The sequence below is a fragment of the Euprymna scolopes genome, chromosome 44 (assembly GCF_053919585.1).
Source record: "Euprymna scolopes isolate OS-2025 chromosome 44, ASM5391958v1, whole genome shotgun sequence".
Classification (NCBI taxonomy): domain Eukaryota; kingdom Metazoa; phylum Mollusca; class Cephalopoda; order Sepiida; family Sepiolidae; genus Euprymna; species Euprymna scolopes.
In genome coordinates, this window is record NC_136525.1 from 14,263,643 (window position 1) to 14,287,597 (window position 23,955).

At 34.0% G+C, this 23,955-nt stretch overlaps 1 protein-coding gene and 1 long non-coding RNA gene across 8 annotated transcripts in view; both read right to left on the minus strand.

Moving 5' to 3' along the window:
- Positions 1–547: 547 nt before the first annotated feature.
- Positions 548–23,955, minus strand: part of LOC145268699 (uncharacterized) — a 444,413-nt gene continuing 421,005 nt past the window's right edge. For 3 of the 7 annotated variants that reach the window (XM_080124234.1, XM_080124229.1, XM_080124228.1), the window contains exons 4-5: positions 1,771–1,830; positions 550–753 (exon numbers count right to left, since the gene is read on the minus strand). In XM_080124234.1, coding sequence (XP_079980360.1) covers positions 655–753; positions 1,771–1,830 — 159 coding nt within the window. In that variant the 3' untranslated portion in view covers positions 550–654. Of the gene's footprint in view, positions 754–1,770; positions 1,831–23,955 lie in introns of all 7 variants that reach the window. The other 4 variants (XM_080124235.1, XM_080124233.1, XM_080124232.1 and 1 more) reach the window with 2 other exon arrangements.
- Positions 3,156–6,982, minus strand: LOC145268700 (uncharacterized). Its single transcript, XR_013864914.1, has 2 exons — positions 4,535–6,982; positions 3,156–4,444 (listed from the first exon to the last, which is right to left on the minus strand). It is a non-coding gene; the product is annotated as an uncharacterized LOC145268700 (long non-coding RNA).

Here is a 23,955-nt window from a genome sequence, read left to right on the forward strand (position 1 = left end):
TAAATTCAAGTCATTATATATAAAAAATAATTACATAAAATCAACACTACATTCTCTACAGTACAATCTAAACTACAATGTATTAGAGACTAAGTCACTGCGGAGAGGCATGTGAAAGTTCCTCCGACTGTACCATTGTAGGTCCCTGACTAGAGCAGGCAATCAATCGATATGATTGAAAAATGAGCAATTTCACTGATTTCGATGACAATAAAAATATTGGAAGCGTGAAACATTCATTGATCCTTATTCAATCCGAGACAACGTCAGGTCTCCCTGCTAAGTATGTTATAAGCCGGAGATGAAGTATTTACAAACCAAAAGTTGTGAGCCAGGGTTGTTCAAAGAAACAGGATGCAGAAGCTGTATGCTTTCTGACCGCTGTGATGCACCTGTCGTAGGCAAGATCCAACAAAAAGAGAAACCACTTCACAACATTTCCGGTTCTGATGTCAGCTCTTACAAATTGTCCACGCCACCCAATTATAGTAAAAAAAAAAAATTTAAAAAAAAAAAAAAAAAAAAAAAAAAAAAAATGCTATTTAACCTATAAACAGATGGAACGGGTAGCTTCATACCTTTCTCAGATATCAGTTGATTTCAATGTATTTGATACCTGGGCAACACCCAGTACATCCGCTAGTAAAATAATGGTCAAGTGATAAAACTCAAAAGTGAACGTTTACTTACCAAAACAGTTGGCGCTGCACTTATGCTTTGCTCACAGCTGTACGAGCCATCCATTGTCTGAGTCTAGAAATAGAAAAATGACATAATTCAGTTCATGATCGCAGAGTTTGAAATACAATGGTTCATTATAAGCACTAACATGATAGATATCTACCTGATAAAGGTTTGACTCCCTTCAAGAATCATATATACAAATTTAATTTATGAGCAAAAGGAGGAAAGCTTAATCTTAATAATAACTGACTAGCGGGACCTGTGGAAATTCCACAGCGGACTCATTCATATGTAATATATTGATGTTGACATTCTGTAGATGTTCAGCGTAAATGGAGATGCTCTGATATTATTGTAGCTCTTTTGTTAAAGCCACAAAACTATTTATCTAAGCTAGCAGGGACGCCCGGAGTAGCTCGGTCATAAAATATGCTAAAATATGATATTTTAATTCTTGCATATTTTATATGTATTATAGAGTTAATGTCCTTCACCCTCAACTGGGCACTTGTTTACAGGGAGGGGTTGCTTTTTTTTGGCAATATTTTCGAAAGTCATCCCTTCTTTACGATTGACTAGCCTTAATTTAAACCTACGTCACTTCTAATTTAGCAATGGGCGCAACAGCAAAGACGTCACTTTTTTTTCACGTTCTTTTCCTCCTTCGTGGTACGGGTTCCAGCCTGCCTACTACCATTATTTGTTTTTTTTTTGCTCAACACACACCTCCAAACAGCCGGGCAATGCCAGATTGTTTATATATAAAAAAGAATTTTATAAAATGAATAGTAGGTTCTCTACAGTGTAATGTAGACTACAATGTATTGTGGACTAAGTCACTGCATAGCGGCATGTGAGCTTCCTCCAGGTGCATTGCGATGATCCCAAATTAGAGTAGGCAATCGATTTGATTGAAAAGTGGGCGATTTCACTGATTTCGATGACAATAAAAAATATGGGAGCGTGAAACATTCGTTGATTATCATTCAATCGCGAGCAACGTCGGATTCCCTTGCTAGTAAAATATAAATATAAAAATTAGATTAAAATGTATTACCAACAATTTTTTTTGTGTGTGAAACTCACCTCGGTTGGCCAAGCTGCATTTTGAACAACGCCTGAATCGCAATAATTCAACGACTCCGTCTATAAAAATAAAAGTCTCCAAATAGTAATACAACAATAACTCACGCAAGATGCAATAGCATAGCAATGTACATCACGACATAGCAATGTACATCACGGCATAGCAATGTACATCACGGCATAGCAATGTACATCACGGCATAGCAATGTACATCACGGCATAGCAATGTACATCACGGCATAGCAATGTACATCACGACATAGCAATGTACATCACGACATAGCAATGTACATCACGACATAGCAATGTACATCACGGCATAGCAATGTACATCACGGCATAGCAATGTACATCACGACATAGCAATGTACATCACGACATAGCAATGTACATCACGGCATAGCAATGTACATCACGACATAGCAATGTACATCACGGCATAGCAATGTACATCACGGCATAGCAATGTACATCACGACATAGCAATGTACATCACGACATAGCAATGTACATCACGGCATAGCAATGTACATCACGACATAGCAATGTACATCACGGCATAGCAATGTACATCACGGCATAGCAATGTACATCACGACATAGCAATGTACATCACGGCATAGCAATGTACATCACGGCATAGCAATGTACATCACGACATAGCAATGTACATCACGACATAGCAATGTACATCACGACATAGCAATGTACATCACGGCAAAACTGGAATAACCAACTAAAATGGACCCGCTGCTTAAAACAAAAACAAAAAACACCATGGCTCGACTCCAATTCCTGAAGATTTTAGAGAGTCCGACTCCACAGCTCTGGTTAAATTCCACCATGCCTTTTTCATGAGTCTAATTCAAAAACACTTGGCAACAAAGTCGTTAAGGGAAGTAGAAAGCGAGTCTTGCATTTACTTTCGGCAGCTGCATAACCCTCACTTCCTTTATTTTGTCCTTTAGTCTTCACATTCCACGAGCGATGTTTCTGACAAAGAGGAAAGAATTGCTGTTTCCTGGGTCAGAATCTATTCCATCTAACACTTATCGTTAGCAAGTTTTTGACCTTGAAGCAGTATTTTTTTAGTTTCTTATATCAAGTGGCTTCATACCTTGTCTGAAGCAATTTCCATAAAATAAATCTATTCTATAAGATTTAGAAAGCCATTCTTAACATGAGGAAAAAAAAAAATCAACTTAACTCCCCCTTAAAGCACTGTTCAGAAATAGAATTTTAAATCAGCCTTGTACACCATTGTAATGCCTACGAATTCCCATTAATCGTTTAAGAATTATTTTCTTTATAAAAAATAAGAATAGTTGATGTGATTTTCGGTGTATGATATTTTCTTTCCATCACAAATATATATTTTCTTTACTTTTGTTTTTTTTTCAGGAGGTGGATGAATTCTGGACTAGCACCAAAAAAGTTTAAAGAAAAATAGTAATGTGGGGTTCCAGAGTGGGAGCAGAAGTTTCTTCCTCAATTTTCTATGGACAAAATCTCGTAGATTTAACAGAATAAACCCTTGTTTTTAAGAGCGGGTCCAATTTTAGTCAATTGTACAAACACATTATATGTGCTAAGTACAAATTTATACATTAATCAAACCCTAACCAAAAACAATAAAAACCATTGATAAACAGGTCACCTAAAACAATGACTTACAAATGAGGTCACACTTAGATATAAACAGCACAAAATATATACGATATATGTGGACACGTTATTTTTATTATAGCAGAAATATTAGTTAACTTTAGGCAATCCTTACACATCATTGTAATGCCTATGAATTCCTATTGATCGCTTAAAAATTATTTTCTTTATAAAAATAAAACTACTGATTTACTTTATGCGATTTTTGGTGTGTGATATTTTCTTTCCGTCACTAGTACGTATACTATAAAGATTTTTCTTTTCTTTAGAAACTTCATAAATGAAATATCAGACGATTAAAACATAAAAACTGGTTGGATCTGTGTTACTATACATAGATTCGAAAAAGTTATCAAAAAATCAAATATATAACATTTTTAAACGGCCTTGCACATCATTACAATGTCTATAAATTGCCATTAATCACTTAAAAATTATCTTCTATCTTTTATATCTATATATATAAAAGCGAAAATGTATGTATGTATGTATGTATGTACGCTTTTCCTCGATAGTATATATATAAAAGGCAAAATGTGTATGTGCTTGTGTGCCTCACAAAAACTTTCAACTGAGGCAATGGTACCTCACCAAACTGGTATCGTTTTAAACCTCGACCCTTCGGATGACAAATATTGAAAAATTGGCCAAAAACACTACTCCCTTAACCCTGAATTGGATGGTTTTCTACAGGGAGGGGGTCATTTTTTGCAATTCATCATATCGTTGTATCTATTTGATTGACATTTTTTTTTTTTTTAATTTCAACGTTGTGAACATCCGGTCGGACGATGGAGCATCGCTAATGTGTCAGATTGTTTTTACACTTTCTTTTCCGCCTTCGCGTCACGGGTTCGAACCAGCCTGCCTACTACACTTTTTTTTTAACACTTTTCTCCATCTAGACCCTCCCATCTACTACCATTTTTTTAACACCTCCCTCCACATGGGCTGCCGACTGTTCTTTAGATTTCTCCCCCACCCTCGCTACTACCATTTTTTATACACCTCGCTCCATCTTGACCCTCCCACCTTCTACCATTTTTTATACACCTCCCTCCATCTTGGCCCTCCCACCTTCTACCATTTTTTATACACCTCCCTCCATCTTGACCCTCCCACCTTCTACCATTTTTTAACACCTCTCTCCACATGGGCTGCCGACTGTTGTTGATTTCTCCCCCACCCCCTCCTCACTACTACCATTTTTTTTTTCTCACACACCTCCAAACTCCAGGGCAATGCCAGGTACCCAGCCAGCATGTGTAAACCAAAACAAAACGGGAAATATAGTATAATCGAACATAATAAAATAATAACCCTGTTTAAATATTATACATATAAAAAAATGTTAAAACTTAAAAATATCGGAAAAACAAAAACATACAAAACAAAAACAGCGAACTTGATGAAAAAAAAAAACCGAACAAAAGGAACAATGTTTTTTTTTTTTCAATGTTTTTTTTTTTTCAATTTTTACGGTTTTATTGAAACGGTTATTTTTTCGTTATTTAGTTTTTTGTTTTTGTTTTCCCAATTTCTTAAGGTTATTTTTTCATTTTTTTTTTCCGATTTTGTAAGCTTTAACATCGTTTGCTCATACGTTCGTTTTTTTCCCCGTTTTTTTTTTTTGTTGTTTTTTTTTAATTTTTAACATCGTTTTTTTTTCTCGCTTTTTCTTTATTTTCCATTATTTTGTTTTGATTTAGCCCCCCTCCCAACACCTCCAAACACCTCCAAACACCCGAGGAAAGGCCGGGTAACGCCACTAGTTTTCTTTATAAAAATAAAACTACTCATTTACTTTGTGATTTTTAGTGTATGATATTTTCTTTCCGTCACTAGTACATATATAGCAGTATCAGAATTTTTGTAGGAATTTTTGACACCCCTAACACGAAACTGCGAATACAATATAAAAATCTCGGAATTTCTGTTAAAAGTGGGTTATTTATTTTCTTTATGGATTATACTTCCAAAATAAACTATTACAGTTGTTTTAAAAGTAATAGAAATATTTTTTTTTTTTAAACAGTAATGAATTTTCCGAACTCAATATTTTTCAATTTTTAAACTCAATATTTTTCAATTTTTAAATTTTAAAAATCTATAAAAGTTTTTCTATTGATTCTATTTTTACGATATTTTCAGGGTAAATGTGAAATTTTATGTTCTTTCCAATAAATCGAATATAATATTTTAGACAAACGTTTTTTTTTTAATTCACGACCCCCCCATCCCAATTTTTAAGTGTCTATTAAAAAGTAAATACTTAATTTAGTAACCCGATGAGTACATAATTATTTACTCACAAATTGAAGAGAAAAGGTCAATACATAATATATTCAAATTTAAAAAAAAAAAAAAAACAGTGTTCTTTTAGAATTTTACCTGTAAAGTTTGAAGTTTAAAACCTTTTTTTTTAAACCACGTTATTTGTTTTTTCTTTTTTTAATGGAACCTTGGTCCTTGCTCCTTTAATTGAAAAAAAAATTAGGGCTTGAATTACATTTTTCGAGGAGTTATAAGCTTGGAAAGACAGGGGGTCGAATAATTCACGCCTCCCATTTTGTAAATATCTAATAATAATTAATTTAGAACCCGATGAGTACATAATTATTTACTCACAAATTGAAGAGAAAAGGTCAATACATAATATATTCAAATTTAAAACAAAACAAAAAACATAGTGTTCCTATAGAATTTTATCTGTAAAGTCCGAAGTTTAAAACCTTTTTTAAAAAAAAACACTTTTTTTTTTTTTTTTTTTTTTTTTAATGAAATCTTGGTCCTTGCTCCTTTAATTGAAAAAAAAAATTAGGGCTTGAATTGCATTTTTCGAGGAGTTATAAGCTTGGAAAGATGGGGTGGAATTATTCACTATTTTTCACGAAATTTCTGACACTGCTAGTACATATACTATAAAGATTTTTCTTTTTTTTCTCTCTCTTTACAAACTCCGTAAATGAAACATTAGACAAAAAAAAAAGAAAAAAAGAAAAAAAAAAGGGTTCTATTTTTAAATTGATATATCCAAACTTAATGTCAACAGACAATGGTATTGGGTTAAAATAGGCTCCGGATGTAAAATTTTTCCTGTTATTTCCGGTTTTAGTACAAAATTAAAAATGGCGCTTCCTCATTATAATAGCAAAAAATCGAAATATTGAATTCAAAGAAAAATCAAATTTTATGACTAATCGAGATGTAGTGATTTTTGGTTGGCCATGTTTTTGATCCAGCATAAATAAGGGGGAGCCAACTCAATTTGAAGTATTGAGATCAAATTCAGCCTTACAATCGTTTTTCTTAGTTAAAAATTAAAATTACGAGATCAATTTACATAATTTTTGGAATATGACATCTTTGTTTCATGACGAGTACGTACATCATAAAAAATTTTTGTATTTTTTGTTTTTTTAAATAAATGTAATTCTAAATAAGAACTGAAATTTTAAAGTCAAATAATATTTTCTGCTTTCGTACAAATAATGCACGCCCTCAAATAACTTACAAACTCTGTATATTATATATACTTACCCATAAAATTATATATATATATATATATATATATATATATATATATATATATATATATATATATATATATATATATATATATTTAGTTAGTTAAGACTGTACGGAAGGTCAGAAAAACATTGGTCCCATCGGTTTCAAGCCTAACACAAGGGAGGCAGTTAATGGTAAATAATGTTAGGCTCTCCTCAGCCATATTTTCTGTTTGAACGGAAACAGAAGACAATATTGCTGACGAAAGCCTCATGTCAGGCTTGAAACCGACGGTACCAACGTTTTCCGGACCTGTATAGTTTTAAATAAATAGTAAGCTCTTATATTGAAATGTTTTCTTTGTAATCGAACACTTTGATGGAATTCATTTTCAAAAACAGTGAACACACACACACACATTAAAGCAAAACTCATCAAGATCAGAAAAGCTCAACACTTAAGGGGAGCAAAAACAATAAATGAAAGACGAGGAATAAATTTATACATAACTTTATATTTTTCTTGGCCTTCGGGACAAGATCACAGTGTAGTATCTGTTCTGATACTACACTTCACCTTTTCTGTCCTCAGTCAGTGAAGGAAAAATCCTTCATGACAGAGACAATTTTTATTTCTGTTCCTATCCAAATTGCCCGTTTTTGGGAAGGAGCACGATTTACCCCACATTAAAAGCCAACCGTGTGTCCAAATCTTCCCCCGTGGGGAGGCAATTAAATAGGAACTTTATATCGTTTTCTTTAACTTTTCCGTATCGTTCTGATGATGTATTAAAGTTATCTTTAACTCCTATTCCTCATCTTCCATTTATCACACGTGTGTGTGAAAACTAATGGCTTCATAAAATGAATAGAATTTAATTTTCTTTATGACCAAGAAAATAAACTTAAGAGTTAAAGTTATAACTGGCAGGCTATAATTTTTTAAAAGTTAAATATGTCAAAAAATATATAAATAAAATAAAAAAAAAAGAAAAGAAAAATGTCAGAAATCAATACTTCAACAAAGGGGAGCTAACTCCCATCTCCTTTTGTCACACAGAGTTACTTCCCTTACATCCGGCTTCTTACAAGAAAATAAGCATATTCACAAATGCATAATAAATAATTAACTAAATCAGAATTGCTTCCAATTGAAACACACAAAAAATAATAATAAATATATAATTATTACTGCTACAATATAATAATTTAATAATATCGAAGTCCAACATTTCAACAATAAGTTAATTAATATATTCTCTGTGGACCTACTGCAGCAGCAGCAGAAGCAGCACTGCAGCAGACATTCTGACTGCTGGCAAAACAAATACACTCCAACATAAAGAAACAAAGTCGCTGCTTACAAGTTGTCATTCTGCAGGAGGGAGACAACTCATTTACTAAGAAATTCGTTCATTTTTTATAATTTAGGACGCTCGACGCTGCGATATTTTTTAATGTAACAAACTTGATAACATTAATAATACAAAATGTAGTCTTTATGCGACTATTAAGAGAATCGTTTGTTTCATATCATAATTTACGACGTTAAAACCAACGATATTTTCATTAGATGAAAAAAAAAAGGCTGCAGCAATTTTTTTCTACATTTTTTACGCATTACTAAGATTAAATGCGACGAAAGGAATTTTTTTTTTTTCAAACAAAACTTTTTAATAAAACAAAGATGAAAATATGAAAAAGGCTGTGACGCCCCCCCCCTTTTATTATTGAAAAAGAAAAGCTTATAATATTTGCGCTTTTTTTTTTATACTAGGTCATTGTACGTAGGTAACAACTCCATTTTGCTAAAAAAATTCGTTCATTTTTTTTTATCTCATAATTTAGGACGCTAAACCAACGATAGTTTTATTAAATTAAAATAACAAAAAAAAAGCCTCGACGGTTATTTTTTATCTAACAAAGTTAATAGCATTAATAATACAAAATGTAGTTTGTTTTTTACTGAATAAATTTTGTGTTTAAATTATTCATGTAAAAAAATTATTTCATGTAAAATAAATCGCAGTTTTCGTTTAATAAAAATTACAATTCTTCTACAACTATCGTTGCATTTTCATTGTTTTGTAACGTTAAAAACTGAATGTTGATGTTATTAATATTATCAGCTTTGTTACAGTAAGAAAAAAAAAGTCGCCACAGCTTGAAAAAAAAGTTTCATGCTTGTTCCTATTTACAATGCCTCCCCACGGGGCAGAGTTAGACACCAGGGTTGTTTTTTAACGTGGAGAAAAGGAACAAAAAAAAAAAAAATTGTCTCAGTCGTGAAGGATTTCTCCTCCACTGACAGAATAAGAAATTGAAGTGCGGCATCTGAAGAACAAATACTACACTTTGATCTTGTCCCGAAGGACAAGTACAAGTCTCATGCTTGTTTTATTAAAGAGCTTGTTTGTTAAAAACACAATTTCCTCTACAATTATCGTTGCATTTTCCTTTATTTTCGCAAGAAAAAAAAAAAAAAAAAAAAAGAATCTTACTATACCATTTATTTGTTAATTAAAAAAAAAAAAAAAAAAACGTAGTCGTAAAAATTCCATTTCTTTTGTAATGCTTTCATTCTTTTGGGGTTTAAACTTAAAGACTAATTTTTTTTTTTTAGAACCTCACAATAATATTTACTTTTTAATAAAAATGTAAAAAAAATTTTTTAAAAAGTTGCCGCAACTTTCTTTTTCAATTGTTTTCATCTAATGAAAATATCATCGGTTTTAGCATCGTAAATTGTGATATGAAAACAGAAACGATTCTCTTAATAGTCGCATAAAGACTACGTCTTATTAATAGTCGTATTAATGTTACATAAAAAAAAAAAAAAAAAAAACGCCGCAGGTTTCGTTTTTTTGTTTGTTTTGACTTAATAAAAATATCGTTGGTTTTAGCATCCTAAATGAGATGAGAAAATAATTTCTCTATAACTATCGTCGCATTTTCATTTTTTGTAATGTAGTCGAAAAAAGAAAAAAAATAGAAAAAGTTGCCGCAATTTTCTTTTTCAAGTGTTTTTATCTAATGAAAATATCGTTGGTTTTAGCATCGTAAATTATGAAATGAAAACAAAAACGATTCTCTTAATAGTCGCGTAAAGACTACATTTTGCATTATTATTATTATAGGCTTTCTTTTTTAGATATCTTGATTTAATTAAAAAAATATATATCGTGTTTTAGCGTCCTAAATTATGAGATGAAAAAAAAATGAACGAATTGTCTCCCTTTGCAGAATGACCTTGTATAAAAAAAAGCTTATACTATTAATAACACGGTATTTGTATAGTTCAATCAAAACATTAAAAAATGAAAATATCGGAAAAATATATATTGTATGTACTCGTTATGGAATAAGGTTTTAATTTTTAAAAAAATTTAAAAACGTTTTTTTGTTGTTTTTTTTACAGAGGAAAATCAAATTTTAATGAGATCAATCGGATAGTGTCCATCTTGATTTGTCACTTTCGAGGAGGGAATATCAGGGGAGATAACTCCAATCACCGCTTAAAGTTTGTCAAAATTTGACGAGGTTATTTTGAAACATGGGCAGAAAAAATACATAGATGAATATTTTAGTTTTTTTTGTTTTTTTTCGCTCATTTTAAAGAGTTTATACGCCCCATTTTATCCATTTTTCATTTTGTCCTTTGTTATTCAATTTTTCGTTTAAAAGGCACCCTCTCCTCCTATCTGTAAAAAGGCAAATGGCGACGATACAACTGATCTCATTAAAATTTTATTTTTTTATTTTTACAGAGGAAAAAAAAAACTTCTCGATCAAATTAAGTGAAATTTTTTTAAGGTATATTTTTAGATTAGGTCCACCGCCACAGTTTTCTTTTAAATGACAACTTTCGTGGGTTTTTCGACTAGGCTGAATACGAAAATCGCATTGAAATTTTGCAGAAATAAGTATTTATCGAGATATAAAAAGTTGTATTATGCATTGTATTCTTTGGCGGCCATCTCTTTTACGCGCGTGCAGTGTCAGTCATAGATGAGTAGATTTGTTTATGGCGCGCGCACACGCGCGTAAAAAAGATGGCCGCCAAAGTATACAATGCAAAATACGACTTTTTATATCTCGATAAGTACTTATTTCTGCAAACTTACAATGCGATTTTCGTATTTAGCATAGTCGAAAACCTATAAAAGTCGTCATTTAAAAGAAAATTGTGGAGGTGGAAATTTACCTTTTTTTTTTTCCAGAGAACTTCATTCCATAACAGGTACGTACAATATAACTTTTTTTTTTTTTTTTTTCAGAATTTTCATTTTTTAATGTCTTGATTAAACTGTATAAGTATCAATAACACTAATAACTAGTTTTGAACATAAATAATAAATCAGATTTTTTTTTTTTTAATAAAAAATTACAATTCCTCTCCAACTACGTCGCATTTTCATTTTTTGTAACGTTAAAAACTAATTTTTGGTGTTATCAACATTATAAACTTTGTCACTGTGCAGAGCGAGACAATTCTCGTTTACTAAAAAAAAAAAAAAAAAAAAAAAAAACGTTCATTTTTACATCTCATAATTTAGGACGCGATAATTTTTTTATTAAATCAAAACAAAGAAAGCTGCAACGATTTTTTTTTTAATGCAACAAAGTTGAATGGCCTTCGGGACAAGATCAAAGTGTAGTATCTGTTCTTCAGATGCTGCACTTCAATTTCTTGTTCTCTGCCAGTGGAGGAGAAATCCTTCACGACTGAGACAATTTTTATTTTTGTTCCTTCTCTCCACATTAAAAAACGACCCTGGTGTCGAACTCTGTCCCGTGGGGAGGCATTGTAAATAGGAACATTAATAATACAAAATGTAGTCTTTACACGACTATTAAGAGAATCGTTTCTTTTTTCAGCTCATAATTTACGATGCTAAAACCAATGAGCTACGATCAGAAATCATCTTGGATGGTGATTTACGTAATTTGTGAAGTACGTCAATTAGGACTTTGCTTTTTGGAGTTTACAGGGTGGAACAATAAAATTGTCACCCTAGAAAAGACCACATGATTCCATTTCCATTTAATTAAAACCCGTTTTCTTTTTTGTTGTTGCAGACCATCTACTAGTTGGCCAGTTGTGTACAAACCCCAGGAGTGATAGGAGCCTTTTATCATGTCTGGAAGTGACACTATGTTCAACGAGCAAGATCAGTGATGTGCCACTGTACAACTCATGCTCTCTACTGATCCAAATTATGACAACAGAACCATTGTCAGCATCCTCAAAATGTAAATCCAGATGGTTCAACGCTTGAAGGCATAGCTCAATGACATTTCCGGACACAGTTTGTTGTGGTTTCAAGTGAAGGCCACATCATGCCACCTCACATGAAGTCGGTTTGAAAGTCAACACCAAAGTGTACTTGGATGTTCTGAAGAGTGTGGTGATCCCCTGGTGCAATCAGGTGGCCGCTGGCAGACCCTGGGTGTGGCAGCAGGACTCGCCGCGGGCTCACAAGTCCATAGAGACCCAGGCTTGGTTTCAGAAGGAGTGCTACAACTGTGTACCCTTTCTCTCACTGGTCTCCCCCGACCTGAACCTGCTGGACTACTTCGTTTGGTCATATGTAGAGAACATCACCAACATGACCTCCCACAACAAGCCTGAAGCTGACTAAACTGAATAGATGTCAGCTCTACTACATAATCAAGTTACCTGAATTGACTTTTTCCAATAAAAGTTTTAAAACAAAATCAGCGTTGTTTTACTTAGGGTGACAAATTTATCGTTCCACCGTGTATATATATATATATATATATATATATATATATATATATATACACACACATACACACACACACACACACACACAGGGTGCAAAAAAAAAAAAAAAAAAAAAAAAAAAAAAGCTAAATGGAGGCCATCTAGAACATATGCTGTAGAACGGAGAAAAAAAAAAGCCAAAAACCCTAGTGTTTTGAAGTGATGTTTTGAATATAATAAACTAGTTATGATCAAAGTTTCATTTCATTCGGACAAAACACTAAGAAACTGGGCCTAATCATAGTTGGGGCCCGTTTTTTTTGGGGGGGGGTCACCCTGTATATATATATATATATATATATATATATTTATTTCTGTGTGCTAGAATATTTTCATCCTAAATCCCTAGATTTACATAATTAACCGATGTGAAGTCAGTTAATCAGGACTTTGCTTTTTGTGGGGTTAAAGGTCGCGGAAACAATCAAAGCCACGGAATTAACGATCAAACAGTCGAAAATTACAATAAGCTGAAAAACTTGCAGATGAAACGAATCAAACATAAAAGCAAAAATATAAAAATGTAGATTAAAAAAAAAACAAACATCTACATATTTAAATATAGAAACAGATAAAAAAAAGAAGACAAACGATTTATGACATTTACACAAGAACAACCAGAGCAAGACAACGACAAAAATAGATTTTCAATGCACAAAGAAATATTACAATACTAATATATATATGATACTAGCAGGCTGCTCGGCATTGCCCAATTGTAAAATATGCTTAAATATAATATTTTGATTAATGCAGATTTCATGTTTATTATTTACTAGCGGGGGTACCCGGCATTGCTTGGGTATTTGGAGATGGCGGAGGGAGTCGATGAAAAATATGATAAAATAAAAATTTAAAAAATGATTAAAAAAAGAAAAAACTTTTGGTAGGAAGGTGGGATCGAACCAGGAGCCTTGAGGCAAAGGTGGAAAAAAAGAAAGTGTGAAAAAAAACCTGACCTGTTGAGTAACAGAAAAACGTCTGAATTTATTTAAGGATTAAAAAATGAGGTCAGAAATCATGCCATAGAAATCCCGCAGTTAACTTTTACTGCAATGCAGTTTTTTTGGGTCTGTTTACAGAAATTGACAGGTGCGTGAATTTAATGAGGTCAAATAGAAATCCCGCAGTTAACTTCTACTGCGAGGTAGTGTTTTTGCTTTTCGTTCCCCAACTTTGGTTGTTTGTTCCCTGAAGATGTTGCGGAGGAAGAAACCAGCTCCCTATAAAAAGGGAGTGTCCAATTGAATAGCAATTGTCGGATATAAGGAGTTTCCTCCACATTGATCAAACCTCATTGCTTTCTGGATGTTCCCGGCACGAGGGCCGAGAACAGTGCCTTCAATCAGATTAGTTTTTCTTTTATACGTAAAAGCCGAACAAACACGAGGGGAGCTGATGTAAATAAATCTAGACGCGACGCAGTCGCAAATCCGAGATATTATGATCTAGACGGTATATAAAAAGTTCTAAAAAGTAATAAGCCTTTGCTGGACATACAAAAAATGTGAACACACACTTTGCCTTTTATATATATATAGAGTAGCAGGGGTGCCCGGTGTTGCCCGGCTGTTTGGAGGTGTGTGTGTGTGTTGGGGAAGGGGAGGGGATAGATCAAAACAAAATTTAAAAAAAAAAAAACGATGTTAAACTTCTTTAAAAAAATCGGAAGAACAAAAAAATTTAAAAAAAAACAGTGAACTGCCCGGTGTTACCCATGCGGTAAAAGAAAAAAAAAGTTTTGGTAGGTAGGTAAGATCAAATCTGGAACCTTGAGGCAAAAGTGGAAAAAAACCCTGACATGTTACCCGCTCGCCCACGACAGCAGAGTAAGAAAAGTGTTTTGATTTAACAATTAAAACTTCATTGACAGGTGCACGAATTTAACGATAATGAGGTCAAACATATCCAGCAGTTAACTTTTGCTGCAAGGCTGTTTTTTTTGTTTTCTTTCCAAATTTGGCTGTTTGCTTCCCCAAGATGTTGGAGAGGGGGGAGGGACCAACTCCCTGTAAAGGGGAGTGTCCTAATGAATAGCAATTGCCTGATATAAGAGGTTTGCCCAACACTGATTCAACTTTATTGCTTTCCTGGACGTTCCTGTCACGAGGGGAACTTATGCTATGGATTCAGTTTCGTTTTTATACTGAAAAGCGAAACAAAGACGCGGCGAGTGAAAAAAACATCTAAAAAATAGCAAAAGTAAAAGTCGGCCAAATTAAAGATAGACATGCCCTCCCTTAGTAACTCGTAGATATTATAATTTAGACAGTATATAAAAAGTTTTAAGAATGAGTGAGCCCACCGAGTGCGCCCCATAAAAAAGCCTTTGCCAGACATACAAAAAATTTTGCCTTTTATATATATACTAGCGGAGGGTACCCAGCGTTGCCCGGGTGTTTGGAGGTGTGTGTGGGTTTTGGTAAATCAAAACTCCGGAGGGAAGGGGGGCTAAAATAAACAAGTTTTGGTAGGTGAGTATGAGGATCGAACCCGAACCTTTGAGGCAAAGTTGGAAATTAAAGTGGAAAAAAAAAAAAAAACATGCAACGTTAACCACTGGGGCACCGCGACATACTAACGGAAATGCGTTTGAATTTATTCAATTACTTAAATTGGCAGGTGCACGTTTTAATTACTTAATGAGGTCAACTTTGACTGCAGGGTAGTATTTTATTTAATGCGGGAACGCTTTTTTTATTTTTATTTTCCCAAGATATTAGGGGGGGACCAGCTCCCTTTGTCCAAATTGAATAGCAATTGTCTGATATAAGGAAAATATTTTCACATTGATCAAATCTGATTGCTTTCGGACATTTCTGGTGATCGCGACCGGAAAAATACCGCCAGAATTAGTGTCGCTTTTATTATACGAAAAAGCCTAATTTACATGTGGCGAGAGAAAAATGTTGAATATTTATCTTCCCGAAGTCGAGCAAATTAAATACACAGGCGACCTCTGTTGTTAACTTGGAGATATGATTTATATGTGATATAAAAAGTTTTAAGAGGTTGTGAGCCGACCGACCGCTTCTCGGAAAAAAGTCTTTCTTGGACATACACAAAAAGCGAACATATATACACACATTTTTGCTTTTATATATATAGACTAGTGGGGGATACCCGGCGTTGCCCGGGTGCATGTAGGTGTGTAGGGGTAAAGAAGAACAAAAAGGAAACTTAACCCTGTTTAAATATTAAGAAAAAACAAAAAAAAAAAAACGATAAAACAGCGTTTTTAAAAATGTAAAAAAAAAATAAGGGAGGGGGCTTGGTGACAGGTCGGCTCGAACCCGGCGCCTTGGGGCTCATAGGCTAAGACTGAACACCTGCGCTACAGCAACAGTCAATGTAAAAGCAATTAAAAAGTTAATGTCAAACATCACGCTATTCCGAGGTCAAATCGTTTTACTGCAGGATAGCTGGCAGTGACGTTTACATCCGGTTCGAATCCGGTTTCGGTGTTTTTATACTGAAAAGTGAAACCAACATGTGGTGATCCAAATATGTGGAATATTTATCTTTTGAAAGTCGGGCAAATTAAATAGACAGGCGACCCCCGTTGTTAACTCGTAGATATTATCATTTAGACGTGATATAAAAAGTTTTAAGATGTGAGTCGACTGATCGCTTCTTGGAAAAATACCTTTCTCAGACATACACAAAAAGCGAACATACATACATACACACATTTTCGCTTTTATATATATATATATATATAGATAGATAGATAGATAGACTAGCGGGGGTACCCGGTGTTGCCCGGGTGTTTGGAGGTGTGTGTGTGCTCTTAAATAAAAAAAAAAGTTTTGGTAGGTAGTTAGGATCGAACCAAAAGCCCTGAGGCGTAGTTGGAAAAAAAACGTGAGACGTTAACCAACAAGAAAGAGTAAAAGAGGTTTGAATTTATTTAAGTAGGATTGACAGATGCCCGCTTAGAAGTCACAGAGTTAAGATTTATGACGACGTAAGCAATGGCTATTCAGCAGTTAACATTTTCTGCGGGACAGTTTTTAATGAGGTGAAAACCCAACTTTGGGAAGGAAAAGCAGCTTCCCTGTTTATTAGGGGAGTGTTGTCCAAATGAAAGCAATCGTCTGATATGACGGTGAAAAGCCGACATAGACCAAAAGTTTACATCACTTTCTGGAGACCACCCAGCCAATTCAAATCAAGTTTCGCTTTTTTTATACCGAATAGCGAAAGAAACACACGGCGATCTAAAAATCTGGGGGGGGGAAAAAAAAAAGCGTTTAAAAGTCGGGCAAATTACATACATGCGCGACCTCCGTTGTTAAGTCGTATATATTATCATCTAGATAGCATATAAAAAGTTTTAAAAAGGAGTGAGCTGACTGAGCGCTCTTCTGAAAAAAGCCTTTTGCGGACATACAGAAAAATTGCACACACACACTTTCCCTGATATATATATATATATATATATATATATATATATATATATATATACTAGCAGGGGGTACCCGGCGTTGCCAGGGTGTTTGGAGGTGTGTGTGCTGGGGGTGGAGGTAAAATTTTTAAAAAAAAGTTTTGGTAGGTGAGTATGAGGATCGAACCTGGAGCCTTGAGGCAAAGTTGGAAATTAAAGCATGAAAAAAAATGTGCGACGTTAACCAATGGGCCACCGCGACATACAAGGGAAACACATTTTAATTTATTTAAGTAATAAAAACAGAATTGACACACAGCCGCAATAAAAGTTAACTCTGACCTAATTAATGAGGCCAAATAGAAGTCACGCAGTTAACTTTTGCTGCGGGGCAGGGGTTGGGCTTGTTTACCCAACTTTGACTGTTTTTTTTTCCCCCAAAATGTTGGGGAGGGGGAAACCAGCTCCCCATTGTTCAGATTGAATAGCAATTATCTGATATAAGGACCTTGGCCCCACATTGATCAAAGCTGAATCAACACGCAAGAAGCCAAAATAGCAATAATTTTGTAAAAGTCGATGTAAATAAATCTATACGCTACGCGCTTTCCCAAACCCTAGATATTATTATCTAGGGCCTATATAAACAGTTCTAAGCGATAGTAACGAACCCGGGAGCGTGTGCGAAAGAAGCCTTTGCGAGATATACACGAAATGGTCACACACATTTTGCCTTTTATATATAGATATATACTAGCGGGGGTACCCAGTGTTGCTCGGGTGTTTGGAGGCGTGTGTGGTTATGGGTAAATCAAAACAAAAAAATAATAAAAAAATCGTTGCCCCGGGTGTTTGTGTACGGGGGGGGGGGTAAAATTTAAAAAAAAAAAAGTTTTGGTAGGTAAGTATGAAGGATCGAACCCGAACCCTTGAGGCGAAGATGGAAATTAAAGTGTGAAAAAAACGCGCAACGTTAACCATTGGGCCACCACGCAATAGTAACGGAAACATGTTTGAATTTATTTAAGTATAAAGAATTGGCAGGTGCCCATACTTAATGACTTAATGAGGTCAACTTTTTAAAGTTTTTTTGTTTCCTCAAGATGTTGAGGTGAGGAGGGAACTAGCTCCCCATAAAAAGGGGATTGTCCAAACTGAATAGCAATTGTCTGATATAAGGAGAAACTCCACACTAATTGCTTTTGGACGTTCCCGGCGATCGCACCGGGAACAATGTCTTAAGCTTTGTTTCGCTTTTATTATTATACGAAAAAGCCCAATCCACACGTGGCAATCGAAAAATGTTGAACATTTAGCTTTTCAAACTCAGGCAAATTAAATAGACAGGCAACTCCCGTTGTTAACTCATAGATATTATAATTTAGACGTAATTTAAAAAGTTTTAAGAAGAATTGAGCCGACCGATCGCTTCTCGGAAAAAAGCTTTTCTCGGACATGCACAAAAAGCGAATATACATACACACACACATTTTCGCTTTTATATATATATATATATATATATATATATAGATAGATAGATAGATAGATAGATAGAAGATTATTATACTAGCCTGGGTGCCTGGCAAAAAAAATTTTTTTAACGTGGTAGTAGGCAGGCAGGCTCGAACCAGTGACGCGGAGGCAGAAAAGAAAGTGAAAGAAAATCTTACGTCTTACCGCTACTCCATGATGCGACCAGCAGTTCGGAACGTTAAAATTAGGCAAAATCAATCCTACCGATACGATGACTTGTAGAAAAGTGCCCAGTGAGGGTGAAAGAATTAATGTTTTTGGCCAATTTTTCGATATTTGTCGTCCGAAGTGTCAAGTTTCAAAACGATACCAGCACTTTTCTACAGAGAGGGGGCTGCTTTTTTTGCTAATATTTTCGAAAGTTATCCCTCTCTTTTTGATTGACTAGCCTTAATTTAAGCATTCGTCACTTCCGGTTTTGTGATGGGTGCAACAGCATAGACGTCACATTTTTTTTATTTTTCACTTTCTTTTCCTCCTTCGCGGTACGGGTTTGAACCTGCCTGCCTACTACCACTTTTTTATTTTTTTTTTTTTGCTCAACACACACCTCCAAATATCCAGGCTAGTTTTGTAATAAATGAAAATTAAACAGAATGGAAGCAGTAATTATTATTACATTAGGTCAACCTAAATATAAAGTAAAATCACAATTACCTCAAAAAAAAAAAAAAAAAAAAAAAAAAAAAAAAAAAAGACATTGAAGCACAACTTTGGACTTATAAATTATTTCAAGAGCTAATACATTGAACCTTCTTACTATGATTCATATTACATTAAACTAGATTTTCCATTAATAGTAAGAGCTAATACATTGAATCCAATTCAATTTATCTGGTGAAGACCACTCAAAGATAAGGGTTATTGAGTGTACAGTAGTCAATGGGATAATTTTTTAGTAATCGTTAGTAGTAGAAAGTAGTAGGTAAATTGGATTATTTAATGGGACGGTACATCAAGAATTTGTTTACGTTGGACTTGATGACAACCAAATTGTAGTCCGCTGGAAAACAGACTAACGGAAGAGAGTACCACAGGCATGCAGTTCTGAGAAAGAAACTTTGTTCATGGAATCTACGTTTCGGTTTAGGCACGGATAAAGAGTGGGGAAAATTATTGACAGTGGTTTCAGCTAGACGGGTGTTTTTCATGAAAGATTGGCGAGGGGAGGACCATAGATTGAAGCTCAGACGAGCCCTTGCCATGGAAATAACGATAAAGCAGGGATGTGCTCGCAACATCTCTTCTGCGGGAAAGAGGTTGCAGCGAAGAGAAAAGGGCATCCCCCCCACTAGATTTTGAAGTCTATTTTGAACTCTGTCAAAGCAGGATAAGCTGCTTCTAGCAGCTCCTGCCCAGATGTGGCAACGGTACTCCATCATTGGACGTGCCTGGCTTTTATACACGTAGAGAATTGCATCAGGAGTGAGATATCTATGTAGGAAAAAGGGTGGTAAAAAATTTACAGAAAAAAGAACAGTAGTTCAGCACTTGTCCAAATTTACTTCAAATTGTTGCATTGTTGCTGCATTCATTGCTTCACTTGGGAGTTTATTTCAAGGACCAGTGATTTTGATTGAGAATGCAGCCCTCCTTTGGTTCAATCGAAACCGGCGGTGAAAAAGTTTCATGTAGTGTCCAAAAGGTGCACAGAATTCATTTACCCAAGCAAGAAAAGTTTCTGGTTAACTGCCCTAAAATGCTAGAATGGCCCAGAAACGCAGGATCGACATTAAGTTTCACATGTGAGAATGTTGTGAAATTGTAAGTACAAAGAAAGGGGGACATGCCCCCCTGGTTGGGAAATTTATTTCAATTTAATATTTTTATGTTAGTGACCATTTTATGATATGTATGGATTACATTTATTTTTTTATCGAAAAATGAAGAAAGAGAATCCGAAATTAAAAAAAAGAAAAAAATAAATTAAATAATGGAACTTTCTTCTTCTCCTTCACTTCTACAGCATAGACTCCTACATCAACTATCTATTGAACCATTACATCTCGTACAATACTGCGTAATTTCACTCAGCTATTAATAACCAGCATCCTTGCTATTCTTGGAATATTCTCATCCCGTTGAACGATAGCATCTGGTAAACGAAACAAATCAATTTCTTTTGCTAAAAGAAGAAAAAAAGAAACGGAATGGCAAACGAGACCTCGGCTTGCACAGCAACATATTCTTTCAGCCGGCAATAGGCACCAATCTATGTAATATTCTGCTTGTTCGTTCTATAGTTCATGTAACACTTCAAAAAAATGCTAAATACAATTTTTGAAGAAAAAACTGCTTAAAAAAAAAAAAAACGTCAAATTTGCGAAATTTGGCTTTAAAAAAGCCAATCTAGTAACTCTGAACAAATATGAGTGACCTCCCTTTGATGTAGCCTCATTTTCCAATATTATAATAATAACTAGCAAAAGTACCCGTCGTTGACTGGGTTCAAAAACAGCATACAGAAAATGGGCTCTGATTTATGAAAGTATGATAGGTTATGAAAAGGAAGGGTTGTAAAGAGATAGCTTCGAATTTGGGGATATCAAAACCAAAGCAAAATATGATGAAAGTAAAAATAAAATAGATAAACCCCATAATTTATTATACCATACCTGTTCACACTGAAACACTTATCACAATATTATGTGGATCTATATTAAAAAACCTTGTTAAACTTTGTGACATATTTCCATTCTATGGAGGTTAGGCGCGAATGGACACCCCATAATTTTATTATACCATATTTCTTCAAACTGAAACATAATTATCAAAGTATACTTACGCAGATAGATATGAAAAGTCTTTAATAAAGTTTGTGCCTACCTCCATTCTAATTCAGACCCCACAATTTTATTATAGCATCCCTATTTAAGTTAAAACATACTTATCAAAGTATTCTTATGTACATCTATAACAAAAACACTTGTAAACGTTTTTTTTTTTTTAAATTAAAAAAAAATTTTTTTTCCATACTTTGTTGACCAGGCGTGAATGCAGACCCCACAATTCTAATGCACCACCGTTCTGCCAGATCAAACATACCCATTCCTGTGTCTCGATACATCTTCTATCATTATATGTAATCAGTTTTTTTTAAAATAGTCAACCATATAGGAGCCTATTCGTGACCAGACACACACACATTCAGCTTTATATTATAGATATATGATCATTGTTGTGATGGTATGAGAAAGAAGTTAGCAAAACATTAAGTTAAAAAAAAAAAAAAAAAAAAAAAAAAAAGCACATTTGAAAGAAATCGGGGGGGGGGGGAACTGTCTGCCAAGAGGTGACGAACTGAAGGAGTAAATTAAAGATTGTTTCTTACAATGTGATTTTATTATTTGTATTGAACTATGTAGCACAATATTACTTTCTGAGTATTTATTAATTCATCTCATTTGAGTCAGTTCTATATTTAAAATACAATGGACTCTATTTTCATAGAAATTGTAACAATTTGCTGTTTTTTTCTGTCCAAAAAACTAATTTTTTTACTTTGTCCAGAAAAATATCAGCTTTACCAAAACATTTGTTGATTAAATATATTTCTCAGTCCGTGGAATTTTCATGGATCATGCTAGTTATTATTAATAGTAGTAGTGGTGGTGGTGGTGTTGGTAGTGGTGTTGGTAGTGGTGGTGGTAGTTATTGTGGTAGTAGTAGTAGTAGTAGTGGTGGTAGTGATGGGTGTAGTCGAGGTATTAGTAATAGCAGAAGTAGTAGTAGTATTAGCAGTATAGTAATAGTAGCAGCAGCATTAGTAATAGTAGTAGCAGCAGTGGTAGTAGAAGTAGTATTAGTAATAGTGGTAGTATTAGTAGTAGTAGAAGTAGTATTTAGTAGATGTATAGTAGTATTAGTAATAGAAGTATTAGTAATAGTAGTAGTAGAAGTATTAGTATTAGTAGTATTAGTAATAGTAGTATTAGTAATAGTAGTATTAGTAATAGTAGTATTAGTAATAGTAGTAGTAGAAGTAGTATTAGTAACAGTAGTATTAGTAATAGTGGTAGTAATAGAAACAGTAGTTGTGGTGGTGGTGGTGGTAATGGTTGTGGTAGTAGTTGCAGTAGTGGTGGTGGCAGTAGTAGATATCAGCTTTATGATTAAATATATTTCTAATTCTGTGGAATTTCCCCGGGTCACGCTAATTTATTATGAATCATTTAACTTTTTCTAAACAAGCAACTGAGACATTTTAATTCGCTATGCACAAAATGCAGCGTTTTTTTTTATTATTATTAAATATGAATCATTAAAAGTTATGCTATAAACTTTTTCTTTTCTTTTCGTATCCATAACCTGCTATTAAACACAAAACACGTGCTAAAAACTTCAATTACATCTGTCTTCTTTATTTGAAACTATTCCATTTCATTCTATGTTCATAAATAAACGTTTTATCGTCATTCGAAGTGTGAGTACATTTTTAAAAGACACTCTTTCTCTCTACTTTTTTAAAAAAATAAATATTCACAATTCTACACACACGAGTGTTTCATGCTTATGTAATTATCAGTGTAGGGAGTGATAATTACTTCTGGTCGGGACATTCAAACCCAGTCACAAAGCCACCCTTGACTGTAGACTCACATTCCACCTCAAGACCACTAGCAATTAACACAAGAACTAAAGGGAATTAAGTACCTATAAATGCCATGTCGATAGGCATTCATAGTAAACAGTCAGAGAGAGTATTTAATCGGAATATCGCACATATACTAACAGGGAAACCTGACGTTGCCTGGGATTGAATGATGATTAATGTTTCAACCGCCCCTATTTTTATTGTCATCAAAATCGTTGTGAAATCGTCCATTTTTCTATCAAATTGATTAATTGCCTGCCCTTATTGGGGAACCACCGTAGTGCAATGCGAGGAAGCTTCACATACCTCTCTGCAGTGACTTGGTCTACAATACATTGTTGTCTACTGTTGATTTTATATGTTAAGCATTTCTGCTTGTGCTGTAATAAAACTTCTCAAATGTATTTTTGATGTTTAACTGAGTAAGGTGTTAACTCGAGTCAAAAATCACTTTTCTGTTATCGGATTTTTTTTTTTCGATTATCGATACTTATTGAAGACATTCCAATACAAAACCCATCTAAGAACACTGCTAGATACATAAAGTACATTTCTATGATTTTTTTAAAAAAATCGGGCCAGCTGTTTAGGAGTACATAGGGAGCTTACTCTTACACAAAACACACACACATATATATATATATATATTATAGTACAAAACTTTGTTCAAATTCAAAGACTTACATTTATTCTTTTTTATAACTCGTT